This window comes from Mercenaria mercenaria, chromosome 5, assembly GCF_021730395.1.
Source record: "Mercenaria mercenaria strain notata chromosome 5, MADL_Memer_1, whole genome shotgun sequence".
Lineage (NCBI taxonomy): Eukaryota > Metazoa > Mollusca > Bivalvia > Venerida > Veneridae > Mercenaria > Mercenaria mercenaria.
In genome coordinates this window covers 23664110-23690004 of record NC_069365.1, presented here as the reverse complement: position 1 = coordinate 23690004, position 25895 = coordinate 23664110, and the positions used below count along the sequence as shown (strand labels likewise).

The 25895-nt window shown below is 34.8% G+C and overlaps 1 protein-coding gene across 2 annotated transcripts; it reads left to right on the top strand.

The window, feature by feature from the left end:
- The first annotated feature begins 14424 nt into the window (after positions 1-14424).
- LOC123558198 (NF-kappa-B inhibitor cactus-like) lies at positions 14425-21941 on the top strand. Of its 2 annotated transcripts, none has more exons than XM_053542910.1 (2): positions 14425-14554; positions 15130-21941. In XM_053542910.1, the coding sequence occupies exon 2, from the start codon at positions 15180-15182 to the stop codon at positions 16206-16208; it is 1029 nt and encodes a 342-aa protein (XP_053398885.1). In that variant the 5' UTR covers positions 14425-14554; positions 15130-15179; the 3' UTR covers positions 16209-21941. The 2 variants fall into 2 exon arrangements, with proteins under 2 accessions (XP_053398885.1, XP_053398884.1); XM_053542909.1 differs by having other exon boundaries at positions 14531-14554; positions 15089-21941.
- Positions 21942-25895: the final 3954 nt, after the last annotated feature.

The following is a 25895-nucleotide window of genomic DNA, read 5'->3' as shown; positions in this document are numbered from 1 at the left end:
TGCGTAACAAGTATAAAACATAAAATAAAATTGTCGATAATTTTTCTGGGGAGCCTCGAGTAAAAGGATTTAATTGGACAGAAATTAAGCTCCAACTCTTAAAATTGATGGCCTTGCTATTTTTTCTGATATTATGTCCCTCAATGTTTATTATCGCTTCTTCAGAAACATATATAAACGGTTATGGCACGCCAATTGTCCAATTATAACGTAAACCCAGGTTCACGGTTGAAAACCTAGGATAAACTAGGTTTTTCGAACATAAAACCATGTTTCTCTAATACTTACCCATATTTTCGAGCGAAAACACGCCCAGGCTTCAACTAGGTTTTTCAATTGAACTTTGAATTTCGGCCGTTATTCCAAGTTGACGAGCGTGAACCTATATTTACGGGAGTAAACCAGGGGTCACGAGCTTAAACCATTGTTTACGAACGTAAACATATGTTAACGATCGAGAACTTATAATTCCGAGCGTTAACATGGGTTTATGACCGTAAACATAGGTTCACGCTCATAAACATAGGATAATGACCTAAAATCATAGTTTAGTTCGAGAAACCAAGTTTATGGAACGTAAACCTAGGTTCACGTTCGTAAACTATGGTTAAAGCTCGTAAACCCAAGTTTACGGTTTTTTGGCTGTGAAGCTGGGTTAATGTTATTTATGGACAATTTCCATACATAGCACGTCCGTAAAATATGGTTCACGATGATAAACCTAGGGTCACGGTCGTAAACAGGGTTTCATGTTCGTAAACTCGTAAATATAGGTTCACGGCCGTAAACCATAGTTGATACTTTAATTCTAATATATCGACCGTACACCATGGTTAACATTTGAAAAACTAGGTTTCTCGAATAAACAATGAATTTCGCTCGTTATCTATAGGAATAAGGTCAGTAATTCGGTCAAAAATGTGCTTCCGTGGTGTAGTCGAAAGAAGTCCATAATAAATAGATCCTAATTTTCCCATTTTTTGCGCAAATTCGTGTAGAACGGGTGCTTTAATCACCGTTTTTCACTACTAGAAGACATTCTGCATGAAATGAGACGGTTTTCATGTTCATACAACCCACATGGCAAGTTTTGCAGATCGAAACCGGAAGTAGGTGTTTATTGCGCGGACGAGAGTAAATATGCGCCATTTTTAGGGTAGCAGACCACAACTGACTGGCATTTCACTAGGAACTACATAACCCCCTATTTTCTTTTCATTTTTTCGTTAATTTGTGATAGAACTTTCATGAAAAATAGGTGTAGGAAAAAGTGATGTTCTCTAAAGATACGTAAAGACGACCTGAAGTTGTCGTTTTTTATATGAAACAAAGAAGGATTTGAATTACTGACCTTTAACCTATAGTCTGTAATATCTTTACACTACCTTCACAAGTCATCACCACAATACCCTATGCTCGCCTTAGTTTGATATGGAGAACCAATAACATCTGAGATTTTGCAAACATCTTTCCCGCACAGTTTTCATTCAGTGTTTTGTGGTAGCCAGTCTTTCATTACTTTCAGTATTTTGATTAAAGTAACAATAGGCATTCGAAACATCTAATTACATTTTTAAGTATTAAGGTTGGTGGGAAGGAAGGTTTCAAATTCCACTCTAACTAAAGTAATTTATACAGGCCAATAATGTCAGTGTTAACAAATGCACTTCTTCACCTCTACCGCAGTAGTATATTTTATTCATGTTGAATGGTTCGTTGCATCTACGGCCCCTTCACAATTACGAGAATGAAACAATAACGAAATGACCCATTTCTTCTCAATATGAGTTTGAATATGAAAGAAGGAAAGATATCTGATTTCCATGTATCAAACGTCGGGCGAATTTCAGTACGCTTTTAGAAGAAGTAACACTTAAAACTGTCAATGGTACCTTCGGAATATACTTCCTTTTTCACATTAATAAATACTGTTTCAATATGTTAGATATTTTACAGGAAATCATCATACAGATAAACATACAAAAATAGAAAATATAGTGAAAGTAAAAACTTATAGAAATTCAGTTGAGTATATAGATAATACTGAAAGGAAGGAGAACGTCGTGTCTTTTTTATTGTTGTTGTTTGTTTTCTTTTTAATTTTTTTTTTCTAATTAACTTATCTTAACTAAAATGTTAAAGATTATTCTGTCAAAATCTGTAAACGTTCGTGTGAATTAAATCAGCTAATATTTGATTCCGTCTTAAATCATTGTTGAAACACATAGATCAGCTGTCTACAGAGAATGTCCATTACTGTATAAGTATCTGGTTTTTACTGTCAAATGAATACAGTTTATAAATATTGCTAAAAAAACATAAAATTGTTAAAAAGAAAGTCACGGAGTTTGGGTAAAACAGTAATGTTTGGTATACATTTCCCACTGCTGGTTTTGCCAGTGGCCGATCAAAGGCGGTGTCCTGCTGTGTTCCTTCTACATGTTTGTTTTTGGCTGTATGTTATTGCTGAATAATTACATTCATTTGGGGTTCTCGAATCGTACAGATTTTGCTTGTTTTAATACAAGAGCCAAATATCGGTTAGAGAGTCAACACGAAACCACAGGTTTTCATGAGTGACTAGCTGTAGTGACAGTTTTGATACTGAGTTACTTCTGTTATTTATTTCATTCCAGTGGGTAGAAGAAAATTGTAATCATTTCAAAAGTTCCATACCAGTGTAAAATATGTTTGATATTGTTGAAATACCAGATATGTTTCACTCTAATATATAATGAGTATGCACTCGTCTATCGATCACACTATGAAAAGATAATCATTATAAAATGTTCTGTGTCTAAGCTTTGAAATTCTTTGTCACGACACAACATCGAAATTCCATTTTATTTTTAAATTCTATATTTGTTTTTACAATATAAACTAACTTATAAGGGAATTATTTAAATAAGTCAAATTTGCTATGTATGAAGCGAGTCAGCAAAATTGGGAAACAAAGAAATAAAAATAGCTACAATTAAGAAGTGAGGAGCGAGATGTGTGATGTGAAATCAGAAGTAGAAACCCAAGGATCTTTAAATACGTCCAGCAAAAACGGAAACTCCCAACCCTAAGCCTGAGGGAGAACATCTTCAGTAGTTTCTTGAAAGGATAGAGTTTGAATCGATGGCATTCAAGAATTGTACTAATTTGTAGTCATCTTGATAGATAAGACGAAATAATTAATAAAAATACCACCCATTGGGCTCAGCTCTTACGTAAATGTTCGCCGTGTGCTGTAAATAAAACATACAATTTACCACATCGAAGTGTTCAATGCACACTTATGAGTATTCTACCTTAATACAACAACCTTAGGTTACATAATTATACCACAACTGCGCAATAAATTACGCAAAATACTTACAGCGATCATAACATGCGGTCTATTCTAAACCACAAAAGATAACATTATTCACCGCGCTTTTACTTCTTTAAAGTAGAATGAAGTAGTAACTTCTAAACCAAGTGGAACAACACAATAAGAAAAAATTGAGTTCTCTTAAGAAAGAAAATCAAACGCGAATATTATCAATGAAATAGGATAATATTGAAGGAAATTTAAAATCTCAATTTAAAAAAGAACTGAGGAAATTAATAGTTAAACAAGAGCTGTCACTAATGGTGACAAATGCCCCCGCAGAAACTTGACCATTGACCTGGTGACCCCAAAGTCAGTAGGGGTGGTGTACTCAATAAGTACTATCAGCATGTGAAGTTTGAAAGTCCTGGGTGAAGTGGTTCGCGAGTAAAGTGCCTTCATGCAAAAAGTTAACGTTTGCCCCTGTGACCTTGACCTTTGAACTGGTGACCCCAAAGTCAGTAGGGTTGGTGTACTCATATAGTACTATCAGCATGTAAAGTTTGAAGGTCCTGGATGAAGTGGTTCGCGAGTAAAGTGCCTTCATGCAAAAAGTTAACGTTTGCCCCTGTGACCTTGACCTTTGACCTGGTGGTCCCAAAGTCAAAATGAGTGGTGTACTCAATATGTACTATCAGCATGTGAATTTTGAAGGTCCTGGGTGCAGTGGTTCTCTAGTAAAGTGTCTTCATGCAAAAAGTTAACTTTGGCCCCTGTGACATTGACCTTTGACCTGGTAACCCCGAAGTCAGTAGAGGTTGTGTACTCAATAAGTATTATCAGCATGTGAAGTTTGAAGGTCCTGGGTGCAGTGGTTCGCGAGTAAAGAGCCTTCATGTAAAAAGATAACGTTGGCCCCTGTGACCTTGACCTTTAACCTGATGATCCCAAAGTCAGTAGGAATGGTGTACTCAATAAGTACTATCAGCACGTGAAGTTTGAAGGTCCTGGGTGCAGTGGTTCGTGAGTAAAGTGCCTTCATGCAAAAGGTTAACGTTGGCCCCTGTGACCTTGACCTTTACCCTGGTAACCCCAAAGTCAGTAGGAGTTGTGTACTCAATAAGTACTATCAGTATGTGAAGCTTGAATGTCCTGGATGCAGTGGTTCGCGAGTAAAAGGCCTTCATGCAAAAAGTTAACATTGGCCCCTGTGACCTTGACCTTAAATTTGGTGACCCCAAAGTCAGCAGCAGTAGTGTACTCAATAAGTACTATCAGCATGTGAAGTTTGAAGGTCCTGGATGAAGTGGTTCGCGAGTAAAGTGCCTTCATGCAAAAAGTTAATGTTGGCCCCTGTGACCTTGACCTTTAATCTGGTGACCCCAAAGTCAGCAGAGGTAGTGTACTTAATAAGCAGTATGTGAAGTTTGAAGATCCTGGGTGCAGTGACTCGCGAGTAAAGTGCCTTCATGCAAAAAGTTAACGTTGGCCCCTGTGGCCTTGACCTTTGATCTGGTGACCCAAAGGTCAGTAAGGATAGTGTACTTAATAAGTACTATCAGCATATAAAATTTGAAGGTCCTGGGTGAAGTGGTTCGCGAGTAAAAGGCCTTCGTGCAAAAAGTTAACATTGGCCCCTGTGACCTTGACCTTTGACCTGGAGACCCCAGTGTCAGTAGGGGTGGTATACTGAATAAGTACTATCAGCATGTGAAGTTTGAAGGTCCTGGGTGCAGTGGTTCGCGAGTAAAGTGACTTCATGCAAAAAGTTAACGTTGTGACGAACGAACGAACTAACTTACGAACTAACGAACGAACGGACGGACAGTTGAAAACTAATATGCCTCCCTTCGGTGGCATAAAAATGTACGCACTTAAACTACGATACTATGTTTATAGTAACGAAATTGAACGTGTCAAATAGGTTATAACAATTGTATATACGCTATCGCATCATCTGGCCACTTGCAATATGTTTTCCAAGAAGATGGTCCTTATATATATATATTTTTAATGCAATATGTTTAATAGATAAGGGAACTCTCTGTGTTACATCAAATGCGGCTACCGCTCGTGAAGCTCGTACTCGGATAAGTTTTATTGGGCTATACAGAAATTCGGTTATCGGAATAGAATATCAAAAAACTACGGAATCCTGTTGGGGCCATTTGTAATGTCGCCGTCGCGTTTGTGGGGTCGACACACGACAACGCGAAGTGACACAGCGACATTACGAAGTGACACTCGACAATCGCAAACGACGGCGACAATCTTAAACGACAATGTCGCAATAACCACTTTGAAATGTCGCCTTTCAAAAGCACAATATATCGCGATGTCACTTCGCGTTGTCGAGCATCCTATCGCATTGTTGCTATGTCACTTCGTAATGTCGCGATGTCACTTCGCGTTGTCGTGTGTCGACCATGCAAACGCGACGGCGACATTATCAAACAAATCACAAACGACGCTCGACAATGCGAAGCGACATTTTCCAAATGTCATATCGTATGTCGCGTGTCGTGGGTTTGAGTGAGGGTCGACGCGCGACAATTCGAAACGATACACGACACGCGAAGTGACACTCGACAATACTCGACAATCGTGCTTTTGAAAGGCGACATTTCAAAGTGGTTATCGCGACATTGTCGTTTAGGATTGTCACCGTCGTTTGCGATTGTCGAGTGTCACTTCGTAATGTCGCTGTGTCACTTCGCGTGTCGTGTGTCGACCCCACAAACGCGACGGCGACATTATAAATGGCCCCAACAGGATTCCGTAAAAAATCCATAAAGGTCGTGTAACCGTTGAAAATAATTACCAATATGTATTGATAAAGCTATTAAAATATCAAATAACATTATTCTTGTTGGAGATGTAAATGAAAATCAACTTAGTGACACCAATACAAAATTTAACGACTTGCTCATGATATACAACATGACTAATTTTATTACAGAAGCAACTCGCATCTCTAATAACTCTACTACCTTAATCGACCCTATAGCCGTTTCAAATGGCATTTCGGTGTTCAAAAACAGAAAATTATATAAGCGACCATTACAGTACATATGTACATATTGAAATTAACCTCCAACATAATATACCTTTTAAAAGAAAAGTATGGAATTATAAACGCGCCGATTTTGAAATGTTTAATAATCTGATACAAGCAACTGATTGGTCCTTTTTATACGACGACACTCTTAATAACGCATGCGACTCTTTTGTTAGCAAATTTCTAGAATTAGCAAGAACATGTATACCGTCATCTTTTGTTACTGTCCGTCCTAATGACAAGCCTTGGTACAATTCAGAGATACGTAAATCCTCGCGACAACGTGATCGACTGAAAACCACCGCAATTCGTTCCGGAAAAGATTCTGATTGGCACAAATATAAATGTACACGCAAAAAAGTAAACAATATGATAAAACATGCAAAAGAGCTATTTTATAGTAACATAGAATTGACCTTGAATGACCTCACCAACACAGATCCGCGTCAATATTGGAAAATTGTTAAAATGTTAGTCAAAGAAAACTCAAAAGGAAATAACATTATCCCAACCTTTGTAAATAATGATCAAACTTTTTCTGTGTCTGATATTGAAAAGGCAAATACATCTAACTATAGACCAATCTCTTTAATCAGTTGGGTAGGTAAAGTCATGGAGCGTGTTATTTTTAAATACGTGCACAATTTTTTAATGTCAAACAATTTAATATACAAAAGTCAATCAGGGTTTCTACCAGGACATTCCACAGTTTTTCAACTCATAGATATTTATAATCAACTTAATCGGTGACAGACGATACTCTGTGTTTCACGCTAGGATACGAAACAAGTGCAGTAATTTAAACGCCGACTTGTTTAATAATCACATCAGAGAAAATCCAAACTGCGACTGCGGATCCGAAACGGAAGACGCAGAACACTTCTTCTTTAAATGCACTCGTTTTTCACATCAAAGAAGAGAACTTTTTACTAAAACAAGATTATTTCATCCACTAAGTGTCAATAAGCTATTATATGGCAATGATATTATTTCTATAGAAGATGACACTACTCTTTTCAATGAAGTTCAAAACTATATCAAACACACAAGACGTTTCGACAGTACATAATGTATTTCCTATGTCCTCTTGTCATTTTTACGTTACTTTGGGACAGGATGTTTGTGATTACTGGGTAGGCACTCGGGGATATGGAGCAGCATATTTGTTTCTTTTCTTCTTCAACTCATCTATAACGATTACAACCATAACTTGATTAATACTAAAACTTATTAATTATCATCGTGTAATTATTATCATAAATACTATTATTGTTATCATTTTGTTACTACATTGATATCATCATCATAATATTTCCCATCTTCTTCTTCTTCTTCTCCTTCATCTTTTTATCTTTGTAATTATTATCACTATCATTACTATATCATATATCTTTGTATAAGGAATGCTAAATTTAACAAATTTTTCATTTGCTATTAATGTTACGCACTTGGGAAGGGCTGACTTCTATTGTAATAACTTGTAGCCCAACCCATTTGCTTTTGTTACTTATTCGGCGACGCCGTCTAAATTCGTTTTCGTTACCTATGCCATGTGACTTCAGTTTGCAAATCAAACTACTTGATAACGCATTATAGATAATTTATCAAAATGGAAGATTTATGCAACACTCTTCCTGATTGGACGAGAGTGTCAATTTCTTTCACTCTGTTGATTGTGCTACGCTGAGTGAAATGTAGACAAAGCGTTTATCCTAAACGACGCTGTTCACAGTTTTAAAGCTAACTTTGGCTCAGTATATTTAGCAAGAATATTGATATATCTCAAAATGATAAGTAAGTTTAATAAATATGATAAAAACTTGTTCAAATACCAACATATATCAAATTAAAGAAAGAGCTGAATACGGTCTGCGTATCACACGAATAAGGGTGTGATAAGAGTCTTCTATGTAGAGAAGTGCTTTTTAAAAGATTTTCCTTGTTACAATTGTCGTCTGTATATGAAAAGGTTTCTTGCTTTTGTGACTTATTCAGATTGTATATTAAAATGAGTACTTGTTTGCTTTGATATATTTGTTATAAATTATTTAACTGATTTATTATATATGAATATTTTTCTTTAGTATAGTATGCAAATATTGAACTCAGTTGAAACCTGTTTCATTATATATATGCTATATAATGACTGAATCTCATTACACTGAAATTAAGGTACGCTGCATACAGTTTATCTATGTGATATGACTACGGTCAGACTTTGTTTATGAAACAGAAATATTGAAATAATTACAACTGTATGTTTTGCTTGACCTTCACTTTTTTACAGGTGTGACGTCATTGTCCAAAGATTCATGAATAGCGAATAGGCAATTTTTAATGATCAGTTGGCCTATTTTAGAAAGAAATAAAAATAATAAATAAAAAAATTCTTTAATTGATTTTTTCTCATGTATTCTAATCAAACTTGATTTGTAGCATCTTTATTAGGACCGCAACCAACTTTGTTCAGCTGAGACATTTGACCCCTTTTAGGGGCTGCTAGAGCTATAACTAGAAATGTCTTTATACAGCGTCTCATGAACAGCTTGGTGGATCTTTTTCATACTTGGTCTGGAGCATCGTTATAAGGTCCTCTTCCAAATTTTATTTAGGAACTTGGGCCCTATTAGGGACCACTATAGCTAAAAGTAGATATGCCTTTCTTCGCATTAACCACTAAAATGTAATTGATTTTTATCAAACTCGATGTGTAACAATATCGTAAGGTCTCCTGCTATTTTGTTACAAATGGGGATAGGGACCAATTTAGCTAAAGTATAAACACGTTTAATGACCTCTTCTCATGAACCGCTTCATGAATCTTCATCAAACTACTGCTGTAATTATTCGTCTAAGGATAAACGAAACAAAATTGCAACCCTATGAAACCTTTGCGAAAAATTAAAAGAGAACCGTTTAAATTGTTACAGTTCGGTGTTTAGTTTTGCAATTTGAAAAATGTTAGATGAAAGATGAATGTTAGATGAAAAATTCATAAACTTCTTTCCTTCTTACAATTCGCCGACCATCATTTTTAAAGATATTTCTTGTTATGTATATGTGCTATAAATTATATTTCAGGAGCAATAAAATATGATTAAATCAAGTGCCAAAGTTAAATTTGTTTATCTGCACTTGAGAACACCGAATTTTACGTTGGTTGATATCTACGCTAATTCTTCGAATATATCTAAATTTTAAAATTTCTAAACATTTCATGAACTTTCACTTATACATTAGTTCGATTGATAGTTTATGTTGCAAAATGGCTGGCGTTGGCGTAACTTATGTTAAAAATTTCGGTTCAATAAAATCATTTGGTTATGACTCCTCCTCGCTTTGTTCAAAGTACGCGTGGGGGTCTTCGGCATACACACTATTAATTAAACCAATGTATTTCATACCTAAGTGAAGAGTATTAAACTGCGATTTATTTCTTCACGCATATTTCCCAAGTGACGAATCCAAACTACAGATTCAACCCCACGAAAGTAAAATAGCAAAATGTATGTTTCCGAGAAATGTGCAAAATGATAACTCTCATAAGTATTACTCATACTTCAACATATTTTCTTGAGTTGTAAGGTTGTAATGTTGTGTTATATTGCCTCGTTTATACAATGATGTTTCCCCAGCTATACATGCCGGGATCCTGTTAAAAAAGTATTTTAAGATTATGTTAGAAAAAGTAGATTAAAATTATGTTGGGGCCAAATGCTCACTGACAACTTGTATTAAGAAATCATGCATTCAGCCAATCACTTGTAAAATATTACAAAATTAACGGAAAACATTGCACGGCTTAATTTTGATACATACTTTATGGGTTTTACAACAGGAATAGCAATATCCTGTAAGCAAATGTATCACTAAATATTTCTGGTTTCCGTGCAGTTTTTTTTCCAACCAAACTACAGCCGCTACTCATAAAAAAGACCTGTCTAGTGGGTGGGGTCCGTTTGTTGTTCTATTAATATTTTTTTTGAGGGGAGGAGCGGTTATTGCCGTTTTAACGGCATTTCATACATGATAGTAGCATTATACCGCATTTACCGCGTGCGGTCATTCAGTCGAGTCAGTGTTTCTAGATTCCTGATCAGTACCAATCTGCTGTCCTCTAACAGCGGACAACTTGACCCTATATAAACCGGTGACCTGCAACTGACTGACAACTTTCCCACATAAATCAGAGAAAAAAGACGAAACAACATGGAAAGCGAAAACTTTGCCCAGAATTCGAGCCTTCAACCTTATACGGAGTGCAACACATCGGCCAGACCTTGTGACACATTCTGGACACGCATGTGTGTCTTATGAAAAAGCTTCATGGGAAATGCCTTGATACAAGTAGATGTCTACTCCTTTTACATGTCACAAGACCTACATGTAAATAATTATGTTATAAAATACTTGTCCTGTTAACCTGGCAGTACCTCATATGAGTAATTTTAGTAACTAGCCATTTTCGGATTTCCTTTCCATAATTAACATGATTCAACACAAAGAGCTATTTCATGCGATAACCTTAAGATGGCCATGTTATAATATTTATAATACTTTATATATATATATATATATATATATATATATATATATATATATATATATATATATATATATATATATATATATATATAGCTTGACTAGTACTGGGGATGTATCCAACAAAAAGGCCACGTGGAGAAATCCTTAACCTTAAACCATAAAGTCACATGATCTATAAAAAGCTGATGATCGGAAAGTCTGTGAAAGGCCATGTGAGTTTTGTTTCGATGGTCTTCAAATCCTTAATGTCCGGCAAGTGTCCACCGTGGCTAAGATTTAGATAACACGGAATAAAATTCAGCTTTGACACTTAACTTGTTCTTAGGGGCAGTGTCAGGCTAAATACGAACTTAAACTATAAAGGAACGTTTAAATTGGGAATTAAAAAGAGATGGGATATCTATTTATAAAAAAAGAAGAATTTATCTTCAATAATATTATATGTAGAAAAGTGTTTCAAACATCCAAGGATCCTACAACTTTCCACTTGAGATAACTGGACAGGTTACTGACATATGAGCCATGCCATGGGAAAACCAACATAGTGGGTGTGCGACCAGCATGGATCCAGACCAGCCTGCGCATCCGCGCAGTCTGGTCAGGATCCATGCTGTTCGCTTACAGTTTCTCCAATTACAATAGGCTTTAAAAGCGAACAGCATGGAGCCTGACCAGACTGCGCGGATGCGCAGGCTGGTCTGGATCCATGCTGGTCGCACACCAACTATGTTGGTTTTCCCATGGCACGGCTCATATAACTCTGCCATATTTAAATGCCTTTAATTATGTAGCAATAAAATATTAAAGCAATAAATAAATGTGTGGTTATCTCTCGTTTTAGCATAAGTGCTCGTGTCAAGTTTATAAATAACCGATTGATTTTCAAAAAAAAAATCAAAATATTTGGAGGAACAATAGAAAATATTCATCTTTATTTTTTGTGAAATGTTATTTTTGGAAAACCAAATAATTGTTTTCAAACATAAAATCTCAGAATTTTACCGGTCAAGGGGAAGTAACTCAATTTTAGTCAACTAAACATCACCTGAATTGACGCATAACGTACAACGTGGAGAAATCCTTAACCTTCAACCATAGAAATATTAGTAAAAAGTCGCCTGGTCTATAAAAAGCTAATGATCGGAAAGGCTATTTAGTTTATACATAATTTATTTTAGGCCGATTGTGAAGGAAGTTCTACAATTTATATTAATCACTCTCGACACCTCATTCCTGATGGAATCCATCGCCACGAGGGTATGAGAGAAGAAGCCAGTATCTTCCCTTTAATGCTGAGCGCCAAGCAAGAGAGCTACTGGTACCATTTTTCACGTCTTTGGTATGACGCGGCCGGGGATCAAACCCACGACCTTCCGCACTCGAAGCGGACGTTCTACCACTAGGCTATCGAGGCGGTTAAAAAGCTATTTAAAGTCCTTATGGTCTTTAATGTTAATTGGGATTACTTAATGTCCGGCAAGTATCCACCGTGGCTAAGATTTAGATAAGACGGAGTAAGTTTCAGCTTTGACACTCAGCTAGTTTTTAGGGTCAAAGTCAGGCTAAATACAAACTTAAACTATAGAAGAACGTTTAAATTGGGAACTCCATTTTCTTAGTGCGACATTTTATATTAGAAATAGTGACGAAAATGAAAAAGAGATTGTGGATATCTATTTATAAAAAAAAGAATTTATCTACAATGAATATTGTTAAACACTGAAGGAAACAAACAAGTTAAGTAAACAATATTCATTTTACACGTCGCCTACATCTTTACAGTTGAGATAACTAGACAGGTTACTGACATTTAACTATACCACATTTAAATCCCTTTATTTATATACATGTATAAAATAAATACTGCAGCGCAATGAATAAAAGTGAGGTTATCTCTCGTTTTGGCAATAACCAAAATATTGCTTGTGTCAGGTTTATAAATAACCGATTGATTATCAAAAAAATCAAAATATTCCGGCGGAACAATAAAAAATATACATGTTTATTTTTTGTGAAAAACCATGTATGAAATCCGACCGGTCAATGGGAATTAACACAAATTTAGTCCAGCGCATCACTAGATATAACTTAAAATGACGCATTTATTTTTTCCATATATATACAATTCTAAAATGAGAGAATAAAAAAATACTATCGTCATTCATTACTATTTGTACATGCTACCTGGAACAACTGATACGTATTAGACCTTCCTGATGCTACCTTATTGATAGCATGTACAGACAATAACGAATGATGATAGTATTTTTTTATTATCTCATTTTAGAAATACGATATCTTTGGACGACATGTAATTTCAAATTGGAACTTGTTCTCTATAAATCTCGCATACATTCGTTCACTGCTATGTAAAAGGCTTGGTTTACTGATATGACTTGGTTTACCTATTATATCATGTAAAAGACTTGATTTACTGATATGTAAATGACTTGGTTTACTGAATGTAAAAGACTTGGTTTACTGATATGACTTGGTTTACTGATATGTAAAAGACTTGATTTACTGATATGTAAAAGACTTAGTTTACTGATATGAGATATGAAAAATACTTGATTTACCGATATGACTTGGTTTACTGATATGTTCGCTAACAGTTTCTCTAATTGCAATATGATGCGGATGCGCAGGCTGGTCTGGAGCCATGCTGGTCGCATACGCACTATGTTGGTTTTCTCATGGCGCAGCTCATATGTCTTACTTTCAATGTTTTACTTTCCTGGTAGGAATTATCTTTATATACACCCTTTGTATGGGCATGTTTGTAGAACTTTATGTATTCAGAGGTATATGCTTTGGAACAGATTAAGACAAATATACGATATTGGATGGATTCAGACAACAAAAAGCATTATAAGCCGAAATGAAAGAAATCCAGTCATTAGTTAGTGTTGCGAAGAACAGGTTAAGATAACTTAATATGACTGTTAATACTACAGATGATAGTTATCGTACAACACTGCGAAACGAGTGAAAAGTACGTGCCTAGAGCATGAACACCAATAACATAAATCATAAATATAAGTTTACCGAGTTTGCTTGGTGGTGCTTTATGCTTCCAAACTCTTGTAAGTTCTACATTATATCATGTTTTTTAACGTTGACATGTTATCTACCCCAGATGCTTTGATATCTGCGTGTAATAAACGCAAACCTCCACTCATGATTTAGAGGTTGTGGACGGATGAACTGACACATATTGTCCATATTCTATCACCAGGGATAACAAACATATCGCCCATTATTCGAACCTACAATTTATCTTTTATGCTCTGCCTATTGTGGTACTCAGGTGGGGTAAGCTTTCTCACCACTATTCGATTATGATTAGCTTACAGTACACACCAATCTATATACATCTGTATTGCAACAACATTAATTTTGTATATCCTTTATTAGAAAAAAAAATGAAGTCATATTCTGTAATATCTCTTTTTTACCCAAGTTACACCTGATGAGTCTCAGGTTTATTAAGACAAAAGGCTAAAAACAGTTTTGCTGACCAAACAAAAATGTTGCTGGAAAACCAAAATCTTATTTCCAAATTTCCAAAGTAATTTTCATATAACTAGAGTAACTTTATCAATTAAACTGGATAGACTAGAAAACTGCGTCATAGAAGGTAATCATTTCAGGTAAAATCGATTTTATATATGTATAATTATACCACAAACTTATACTACTGTAGATAATTTTGAAACTTGCTATTAAAGTTTGATATCAAAATAATTGATAGATTATATGTTTACATTCATAACTGATTCAAATTAGCTATGATAGTTTTCTTTATTCATTAGATTGTTTACATTGATTTACTTGCTTTCTTCTGGTTTATGGTAATTTAATACATGATATTTTATTAATAGTTATGGTTATGTACCATTAAAGGTCTTACAGCTTTATGCAACATAGGTTCCCAAGATCTAAGTAAAATGATAAATAAATCAATATGTTGATGAGACTGGCGTGCTGATAACTCTGATTGACCCTTTGTATGTTTTATTTTATTATTTTATCATTACCAAGTATTTTGTAACCTTTTTACTTACATTGTCTCTTTTATAACACCTTGATTAGGTTCGCTACCTGCTCTGCCCGTCCTGTCCTGCAAAAGCAACTTAACTTTGTTTATGCTGCTTTTAATTTCTTCATTTTATACATGTTCATAGGTAAGATTATGGGCAAACTGTAAAATTTTATTTTGGAACAGAGAAAGAGAAAACATTACGAAAAGTACAGACGTTTAAGTCGACCAGAATAATGTGTGGCAATGATAGTTTGACAAAGAATACTTTAGAAGCGGTACCTGAATCACCACAATACTCTAAGGGACTAAATGAGAGGTCAGCAGAAAAGAACGTCAGTGATGAATTACAAGAAGAATTAATTCCGCGTCGAAAAAATGTCGAGTGTCCATTTCAAATGAAAAAGATTAACCGGAATGATGATTTATCACAGTCTGTATTAGAAACAGAACAGGAGCCTGATTATTCCTTAAGTGTTGGCCATTCAGAAAATAATATTGATGATTCCTTGAATGGAAATGATGATTTTAATGTTACTGACAATCAACTCAAAGACATTGATCCATTGACAATCTACTCACAGGACAGTGATGGAGACACATTGTTGCATATGGCAATAATTCTGCAGAAGACGAGGGAATGTATGATTTTTATATCACTGTCACCAACATATAGATGGATTTCATTTCAAAATCTGCTCTTTCAGACACCGTTACATTTAGCAGCAATAACTAATCAGCCTAAAGTCACGAGAAGATTGGTGATTGCTGGAGCAAATGTGACGTCACAAGACAAAGATGGTAACACCGCTTTACATATTGCATGCCGGGATGGACGTTTGGATGTATTGACATCATTGCTTGAACCAGTACGATATAGTGAAACAAAACAAAACAAGTATGAACTACCATACCAAAACATTCCTCAAGATTTCAAAGTCACGAATTATGACGGACTAACATGCCTTCATTTAGCAGCAATTAATGGACATATAGATATTATTGAAATTTTGATCAAAAATGACATTGATGTAAACATGAAGGAATGGAAAACGGGCAGATCTGTTCTGCACAATGCTTGTCTAAAAGGTGATATCAATTTAGTTAAAATATTATTACGTCACAAAGCATGTGATATAAATGCACGGGCATTTGACGGGAGCACGCCTTTTGATCTTGCACGTTGCCTCTCATATAGTAATATATGTATGACGTTAGCTGGAGCGGGAGCAAGATATGGCGAAGATCACTCAGATACAGAGTAAATATCGCCCTGAATACATTAGCAGACATATCAAACTACTTAGTCATTGAATAATATTATGCAACTGATGTCATTAACATAAGTGAAGTACTGTTAATATTTGTCTCTTCCTGATATTTATGTTAAAAGGACTGATTTGTACCTGCATGTACATTGTTGATTTCGTAATATAACCTTTATCTTGTTACAACTGGTGCATTTCGGTTTATTTGCTTGCAACTTGTAACTAATATCTAGTAAATTAAGAAATTATTTAATACAATGAAGTAATCATGTATCGTAATCATGAATCTTATTAGCGCATCAGATATCACTAGAGGCTGAAGAGAATTGTTCTATTTCCGTGGCTGAGAAGGGATTTTTCTGAAATGTAATCAATGAAAAACATCTCAATACCTTCAAATATGCAGTTCTTACACAAGAAAGAAAACTATTTCATAACGAGTACATACATAACTTATCAATAGTATCAATAGTATTCTTAAATAATTCAGACATAGTTTTATATGAAAACTAGGAAGTAAACACGTCAGACTTCGTCTAGCATATTCTTGGTATATTCGTAATGGAAGCTCTGCTTTTATTTTCGGTTTTCCTTTTCCTGTATTTCCAAAATAAGACATGACTGTGCATAAAGATTAAACAGTCAATAAATGAAGGACATACAGAGGTACATAAGTAAACACTAATTAGCAAAAGTAAACACGCCTAAAATAATCATGACTTTTATGTAAAATGGTTCGAAAGTAAATAGTTTTCATTTTCACTGTTGATTTCATGCCATTTAGGTATCAATGATCATCTATTTCTCATCTACATCTATCGAAATGTTGCCCTTTGTCAAAAATAATTATAAGGTCCTTTGTTTTCATGATTAATAGTTTTTTACAACCTTTTGTTTGGCACGAAGGATGTAACTATGTGATAAAAATCAATGACTTCACAGTACAACTGCTCAACACTGAAATTTTTTCGCCTAGAGTTTTAAGCATTTCCGGTCGTTTTCAATCTATATATCTTAGGTAGCAGGGTACACTTCGAATTTTGGCCCCCGTCAATATGTGTTATAATTAGAACTTCGTGATTTTGGATGTCTGTAAATTAAGGTGAGAGAAAATGATTGTTAATTCCGTGCTTGTTGATTGATACTCAGGAACTTTTTCGCTATTTTGTGAAAAAAAACGAGCTGGATGGGCCCCCATTCCCTTTATATCCTGTAGTTCAGTAGGGACTATTAAATTGAGAAATGCAATGAAATTGGGCATTATTCCTGCAGCGGGATCATTGCAGCCTGTTCAAAAGGTGCAAAATTGATGATTTTGGCATGCTATTATTAATGGAATAAGTAAAACTTTCGTTTTGATAACTTTCTGTATTCTTGTATGAGAGTCATGATCTTGTCATTAATTAAAAGCACAAAACATTCACGCACTTTATAAAGTGGCCATCCTGAATCTGCTTATTTGGGAAGTGCAATATTGCGACGCGCTACATGTAAGCATGGTCGTGCCCAAATTGTTCGACCCTAAGTGTACCCTGCTACCTTAAGGGAAATCTGCCAAAATTAAATTTTGAAAGAATTCTTAAAATTGTGCGGTTTCACACAGTTTAGAACCTCTTCTTCGATATTCTAAACTTTCTGAGGACTTAAAACGTTACCTGACGGCACAGCAGCTCAAAAAATGTTACGGTGAGGACACATATAAGCATAAAAGTCAAAATACATGCATACGATTTATTTAGATTCTAGCACCATTAACAGAACTCTAGTACAGTAAAAACATATTTTTTATCATTATTAACCAACATAGCACATATCTGGCCCACCAGCTATGCATTTCGTCAATCAGGGGGATGTTCGGACGGTGGGGACCCCATGAAATAGGAAAATAGAGGGTGGGGACATTTTATTTTGGCAAAATGATGCAAAATTGCCCTTATATCATTCGTAATGACAAAATACGTTAAATCATGCCGGAAAATGATAAAAACGGATGTAATGTACGTTCTTTGTCTCGTAGCGACAATTTGTAAATTTGGCTAAATTTGTGCGTTTGGGGTGTGCAAGTTTAGACGCTCACATACAGACTTATGTTCATTCTATTGAAAACATTTTTATTGGGTTCAATTTGCAAAAGATATATAAAAGTTCAGAACTAGCAAAACCCTCTTTTGTTCATTAACTGAAAAATCTTAAGGTAGCAGGGTACACTTCGAATTTTGGCCCCCGTCAATGTGTTGTAATTAGAACTTCGTGATTTTGGTTGTCTGTAAATTAAGGTGAGAGAAAATGATTGTTAATTCTTTAGAAAATTTAAACAGCCGATACACGTAAAATTCTGATGTAAGTTATAAAACTAACTGCTGCTAGCTTTGTACGAATCGGTGAGTCACCTTGGCGCGGGAAATTCAAATCACGGAAGGATTCCGTGCTTGTTGACTGATACTCAGGAACGTTTTCGCTATTTTGTGGAAAAAAACGAGCTGGATGGGCCCCATTCCCTTTATATCCTGTAGTTCAGTAGGGACTATTAAATTGAGAAATGCAATGAAATTGGGCATTGTTCCTGCAGCGGGATCATTGCAGGCTGTTCAAAAGGTGCAAAATTGATGATTTTGGCATGCTATTATTAATGGAATATGTAAAACTTTCGTTTTGATAACTTTCTGTATTCTTGTATGAGAGTCCTGATCTTGCAATTAATTAAAAGCACAAAACATGCATGCAATTTATAAAGTGGCCATCCTGAATCTGCTTATTAGGGAAGTGCAATATTGCGACTCGCTACATGTAAGCCCGGTCGTGCCCAAAATTTTCGACCCTAAGTGTACCCTGCTACCTTATATTCATTGTTTCTTGTTTGCATTTTCTATGTTATATCTCGTGTTAAATTTATCAATTAATCAGACCAAAATCGATAACTGGACACAGAATTTAAAGATTTCGTTGTTAGATATTGTAAAGTGAAAACTAATATATAATTTGCAGACTCAGACATGTTAGAGGCAGTGTTTTATCCGTCCACTACAATACTGATATTATATATAGGTTGTTTTATGACACAAACCAAACTTTAGAATAATTACGTAGCTAGTCTCAGTCATGTGAAAAACAATTCCACGGCAAAGATACGACAGGGTTAAACTGTTACAATATACATATAGGCAAAGTAAACAGTAAATTTTACTATTTTATATTAGCAGAATTTCAATCAATGGTTTCCATTATTAATTTTAGTTTGTACATGAAAGTAAGATTTTTAACCCATCATTTAGGTCACATACTTCGTTACCTACACAGACAGCATTATAAACATAACGCCATCGCACGAAACTTGAGAAAAAGAAAGTTCAAGTTATGATTGTCATGTTTGGTATTTCAAGGAGTTCACTAGGGATTGCTTGTAGTCTTGAGTACATACACTTTTTCTGGAATAAGGAAAAGAACATGCGGATCTAGAAGCTATGGTAACTTTTTCACTTTCGGTTTTCTGTATTCCTTTCCTGGAACGGGCAAATGAATCCTGGAGAATACTTGACGTTCTGCCTTTGGTTTTTCCACTTGTTTTTCCATTCACAACATTATTCACCATTTAGGATTGAACATAAAGTATCAAAACTGTTCTACATTTATCCACCTAATATTGCCTCATAATCTTACCTGAATGACGTTTACTTTTAACGATAAAAGCAATTGTTGTCAGTGATTGGTTGCATTCATTTCAATTGTTTCATATTCTGTGTTCATCATCTTTGTGTTGTACTTTTGAACTCAGACATTAACAGGTCATTGGTATTTTATCATTTATTGTAACTTATGTTATATAATGATAATAATAATAATAATAATAATAATAATTCTGTTGTACTTTGCTGAATTGTCTTTTCTGATGTTTACTATATTTTATTTGTTTCATTTTTCTTTTTGTCTTACAAGTATATCAATTTATGTTTAAGACGATTTCTGCTGCAACGTATCCTCACATTTGAAAAATATCGATACAGAATATATTAAACATTTAGAATACAATGAATCTTAATGTTCTTAAAAGCCAGATTTTCAGTTTTTAAGCTTTCCTCTCTTCAAAATCATATCGAGGTAAATTCAACATCTTGATACATTTCAAATGAAAGCCAGATATTTAGATCTAGGGAAATATTTTGAAGACAGAAACAAACTAAAACAAACAAACAAAAAGAAACGGTAGACATCGTTTGCAACAAGAAAAGTAACATTGTTATTTTCTGAAAAACAGTTTTAAGTGCTTTTGCTGCAGTGTTAACAAATAAATAACTTTTATATTGGCAAAAAAGTATTTTTATTTCTGCTATGATATGCCCCTAAGAAAGAGTTTATTCGAAAGGCGCATTTAGTTTCATGTTCTTCATTTTCCCACCTACGCGACACACTACGTATTGAATTGCGTAATCTTTGTATATTAGGACCATGGCATAATTTATTATGTAAGACTGGCTACTAGCAGAGCATTCAATCCTCTTACAATTAAATTAAATCATTGTACTATTATTTATCATTACTAGATCTAGTATCATCATCATAATCATCATCATCATTATCGTCCATAGTCAGTCAATCCTTTGAATGAAATGTGAATTCAGGTAGGAATGGATAGACTACATCAAAAGTATATTTCATCCAAAAGATATAACTGAACTGACTTCTGTTTGATTAATGCTTCTATTCCATTTTGGTATAAAGATCCAGAGTTTTCCAATGATTTCTAAGACTATAGGTGAAACATGGTGGACCTTATGCGCTGAATAAGATCAAAACCAGTGTCTCGGTAGCGGAGAGGTTAGGTCTGCATTTGAATCACTTCCGAAAGTAGGTTCGAAGCCTCACTCGGGATGAAGAAGTATTCATGTGAGAAAGTATGTGGTTCTACCCGGTTCTACCTATCCATACCTGAAACAATGCCTGGCTCCACAATAAAAATCTGGAAATGTCTGCATATGACCAAAACTGTGTCTATGTGACTCTGAACCACATAAAAACAAAAACAATCTATAAAATCTTTGTGTGCAGATGTGTTCAACTGACCTCAAGTAAAATAGAATTGACCATATAGAATGACATGTATAATTTAAGAAACTGGTAACATTTCTTCCAAAAATTAAAACCACTGAATTTTCTGTAAACAGCTTTACTTATTTGAAAAGTCTGCATGCGTCAGCCGCAAGTCACCTAAAATATCTTTCTCTTGAAATCAGATTATGGTAAGAACCATCAATAACTCCCCCAGCGTTTGCAATTAATAAACGTGTTAACCAAAAACCTTAACGCCCGCTTAGCTCAGTAGGTAAGAGCGTTGGTCTACGGATCGCGGGGTCGCGAGTTCGATCCTCGGGCGGGGCGTATGTTCTCCGTGACTATTTGATAAACGACATTGTGTCTGAAATCATTAGTCCTCCACCTCTGATAATTCATGTGGGGAAGTTGGCAGTTACTTGCGGAGAACAGGTTTGTACTGGTACAGAACCCAGGAACACTGGTTAGGTTAACTGCCCGCCGTTACATGACTGAAATACTGTTGAAAAAACGGCGTTAAACCCAAAACAAACAAACAAACAAACAAACAAAAACCTCAACACACTTATTTCACTGGGTGTTTACTAGTTATTTCCCTTGAGATTATTTTTCAGTTCTGCCATTTCATGTAATTTAACCATGTCTAAGACTGTTGTTGTCATGATTGTTTTCATGTTCCAATGTTCCATATATAGTAAAAGTATTGTCAAAGTGTAACATTTGGCTGAAAACGGCACACCTTGCAAAAAGAATAAAGGTAAGAACTATGTTGCTTTTATTCCCTTTTTTTTCTTGCTATTTCACTTGATGTTGGAAATCTAAGCTGATCAATATCTTTAAAAAAATCTCTGCAGCCGTCCCTTGGGTACTTTTTCATACACTGGCATGACCTGCAATGATATTCGGTGTGATATGTGCAATGTCTGGTAGCACACTGACTGCGATACCATTAATGACTATAGGTATGAATGACTAGGAAAGGGTTAGAGTCTGGCAATGTTCTCTTCAATATAGTTTTAAAATATTTAGATTAAGTCGGGTCTAATTACACCCTTATTAATATGTGCATACTACAACCACACGACACATTTAGTTCCCTAGAACATGCGCAGTTTCTTGCTATGTAAACACATGTTACTCAAATGTTTGGGTAGACCGGGATCAGAATCCATCCAAGATGAACATGGACACTACGAGCCCGTCCCCTGACTGTAATCGTCCAACCTACCATATAAAATCATTGGTACCATAAAAGATGCAAACCTCACGCAAAAGGTAAAGCGTCATGCTAGAGGAAACAAAATACAACGGTATCCCTACACTTGTCAATCCCTGGCATCAGCGACCATTGCCTTCTTACATGAGGTTAAATTAAACTCTTCCAACGGTAAGTATTTGAACACATTACGTCAGAAATACATTTCAAAGTTGTTTTTTTTTCTCTGGCTTTAGCCCAAAAAACCTGTGTTGAACTATAAATCGGCCAATAACACAAACAATGGACAGCGGCGATTTATATTAGGATCATGACTGTATTAATGTACGTATAATGTGTTCTGCGCACATGATAACATAACCTTAAAAAGGGAAATCCCATGTACTAGTATACATAATTATGAGCCATGGAAATTTCAAAAACATAAATTTAGTCATATATTCATATATATACAGCAAATTACATGTATAGTCAAACTAAATTATAACGTCCTTTCCTATTACGTAATATCATAAATAAATCTGGCGTTTAAATATAGAATGATTTAATTTAAGTGTTTTTTTTTCTTTTACTTTATTCCAATCCTGTAAATGTTCTACAAAAAGATTTATAGGTGTAAATGTTTAGAAATAGAAAGTGTCAACATTTGCGGTTTTATATTTGGTTGTTTATAAGTAGAAAGTACAAATAAACAAAAATACAATAGTATTATATGTACCAGTATATAGTTTATATATCATATCGTTTGTCGATAATCTATTTTTAAACTCGCGGGAATTTCTTGCATTGTATCCCTTTATTCTATTTATAACTAGATACAGCCTTCACGCTGTGTATACAAATGTATATCATTTAAAAAAATCAGTCATGCAAAATAATAAACAAATTTACGTTATATTTTAAAAGCACTAAGATAACAACAAAAAAGAGTTCTTTAGATATCAGAAAGTTATTTCTTTATTTTAAAGAAGGCATTGAACATTACAGACAGATTATTAAATTTTCCTTTCAAAAATGAAAATAATCTTTCGCACTCGTTAAAGTTGTTTTCATTATCACCTAACACAAATGTTGATTAGTTGTAATATATAAGATTGAGCCGTCGTCTATAGTTAAAGCACACTATATCAGTTACAGTCAAGATTAATAGGATCATAGTATGCAACAAAGTAATATGAAAGGTGAAATACCACTCACACCAACTTGTAACTTTAGTAGCTGACTCCATCAAAACTGAGTCCAAGAACGGAAAGAACTTTTTACGGCCACTAAGTCTATTAACAGCCGTCCCATACGGAAAATTCACTGAGTATATTTCATATACGTATTATATACGCGTTACGTATTATTTATTACTTCTTAGATTATACACGTAAGGTAGAGGTGAAGCGGGAAACATGAACTGAATCCTTTCTGATATGTGGAACGTATAAAGTTTTCTTTCACAAAGCTCGGCCGAATAGCTGTTAATCTACATTCCGCATGGAAAGCCTGATCTAATGTACTTTGTTACCAAAGTATTTGATCGGTATGATTTTGGCAAGAAAGTACGCTAAGAAGATGTCAATATATGCTGTGAAATGTGTGGTTCCCGTAAGAAGATATATAGTCAAGACTCAGAATGTCTAGTAAGACTGCTCAAACATAATAGTGTTCAAATTTCCATACTTGTGCAAGCTGCTATATAGAGAGCTATTAAAACTTGTTGAAGAAAGGTTTGATTTAGTCACTTATTAACATAATGAAAATATCTTTCATTTCATCATATCATTTTTCATTGCATCTGTGAAAATAAAGATACTATTGGATATGATACAGATTTGGTTAGGGGACACTTCTATGACGTTTGAACCAATTCCTTTGCCTCAGGGAAGTTTTATGTAAATTTAACTTGGGTTTACGCAGAACATTGATTTGCAGCAAAAATCGCACGTACGCTTTAAGAATATTTTCATCGAAATTCTTAGCTGAAAAAGGGACACTAAACTGCCGAAGTGATATATGTTTTGTTTTTAAATGTTGGTGTAAGGTGTTAAATAGCTTTAAATACTGGTGAAATTATAAATACGCTGGAAAACTCCAGTCCTTAATGCGGCGCGAACTGCGAATTCCTACTAAAGTCTTATTTATCAGCTCTTGCATATATAGAAAATGTACATTATTTTGCATTAGGTATTTCATCTTACATCTCTAAGGTATTAGGCATTAGGTATTTCATCTTATGTCTTAGGACTTATATACTCTCTATTGTGACTATCGTACTCTATAATAAATAAAGTAAATAGTTTGTATGAATATAGTTTTCAGTTACAGACATAATTTAGTTCCGAGAACACTAACTTCACAGTTAACAAAAGATGACGCACAAGATCTGTTGTCAGAGCCCTATAAGTACAACTGCGCATTTGGTGTTTGCACAACCTTTATCGTTTATCTTTTTACTATCCTTGAAGTTTCAATGTCAGAGTGAAGGAGTCGTAAGCACCGAATAGCCCTGGCAAATATTATTTCCTAGGTGTATCGTAAGAGGCGACAAAACGGGCTTCAACAATTGAAATATGTCCTGCACTAGATTCTAGCAGGAGGGCAGTTTTGATCCCGAGCATTGTGTTGTCCAAAATCATCCTCCTATAAAACAAGGTGTCAGTTACTTTTACAACTGGTACTGGTGGGTTAGTTTACCCAGGAAAGGTGTATAAACTGAATGCCTTAGCATGAGTGAAAGCGACAAAAATCCAACAGTAACTGGCCAGGAAACTAGTGCAATTTGAATGGAAACGTCGGTAAAGAAAGGAAACTAATACATTTTTTAATGTTAAGAATATTACATCACTATTGACCTAGGTCAAAATGAACCTAACCTGCTAAAATCTTTTCGTTTTGTTTTGAGTGTCTATTTATAAACAGTAATGAAATATATAATGCAGCAAGACAACAAACCGGAAAAAAAAAAAAAAAAAAAAAAAAAAACAGAAAATAAGAAATGGCTTTTATTTAGTCTGTTTATGGGCAGTAATGAAATATATAATCCTGCAAGACAACAAACTGAAATAAATCACTAGGAAATAAGAAATGGGTTTTATCGAGTCTGTTAATGGGCAGTAATGAAACACATAATGCCCTTATGCGCCAGTTTAATTTTTAAACCAGCCTCTATTTTTTGGAACAGCCAAACCCCGACTTCCTTTTACAATAAGTATATTTAAAATAAGTCATGACCATGGTCTGGCATTGTAAACTCAAACCACAACTGTTTACACCATATGTACAACGTAACATGTTTAATAACAATCCTATGTCTGGTGACTCTAGGTTAAATACTTTTTGAGATATATGCGACATATATTCGGACAGACGTACTGACAAGAACAATTTTAGGTCTCGCATAAAACAACAAGAAACAAAAACTGTCTGTTGACAGC

What these genes read in the sequence shown, in the direction of transcription:
- LOC123558198 (XM_053542910.1), top strand. Translation starts at nt 15,180, where the DNA reads ATGTGTGGCAATGATAGTTTGACAAAGAATACTTTAGAAGCGGTACCT.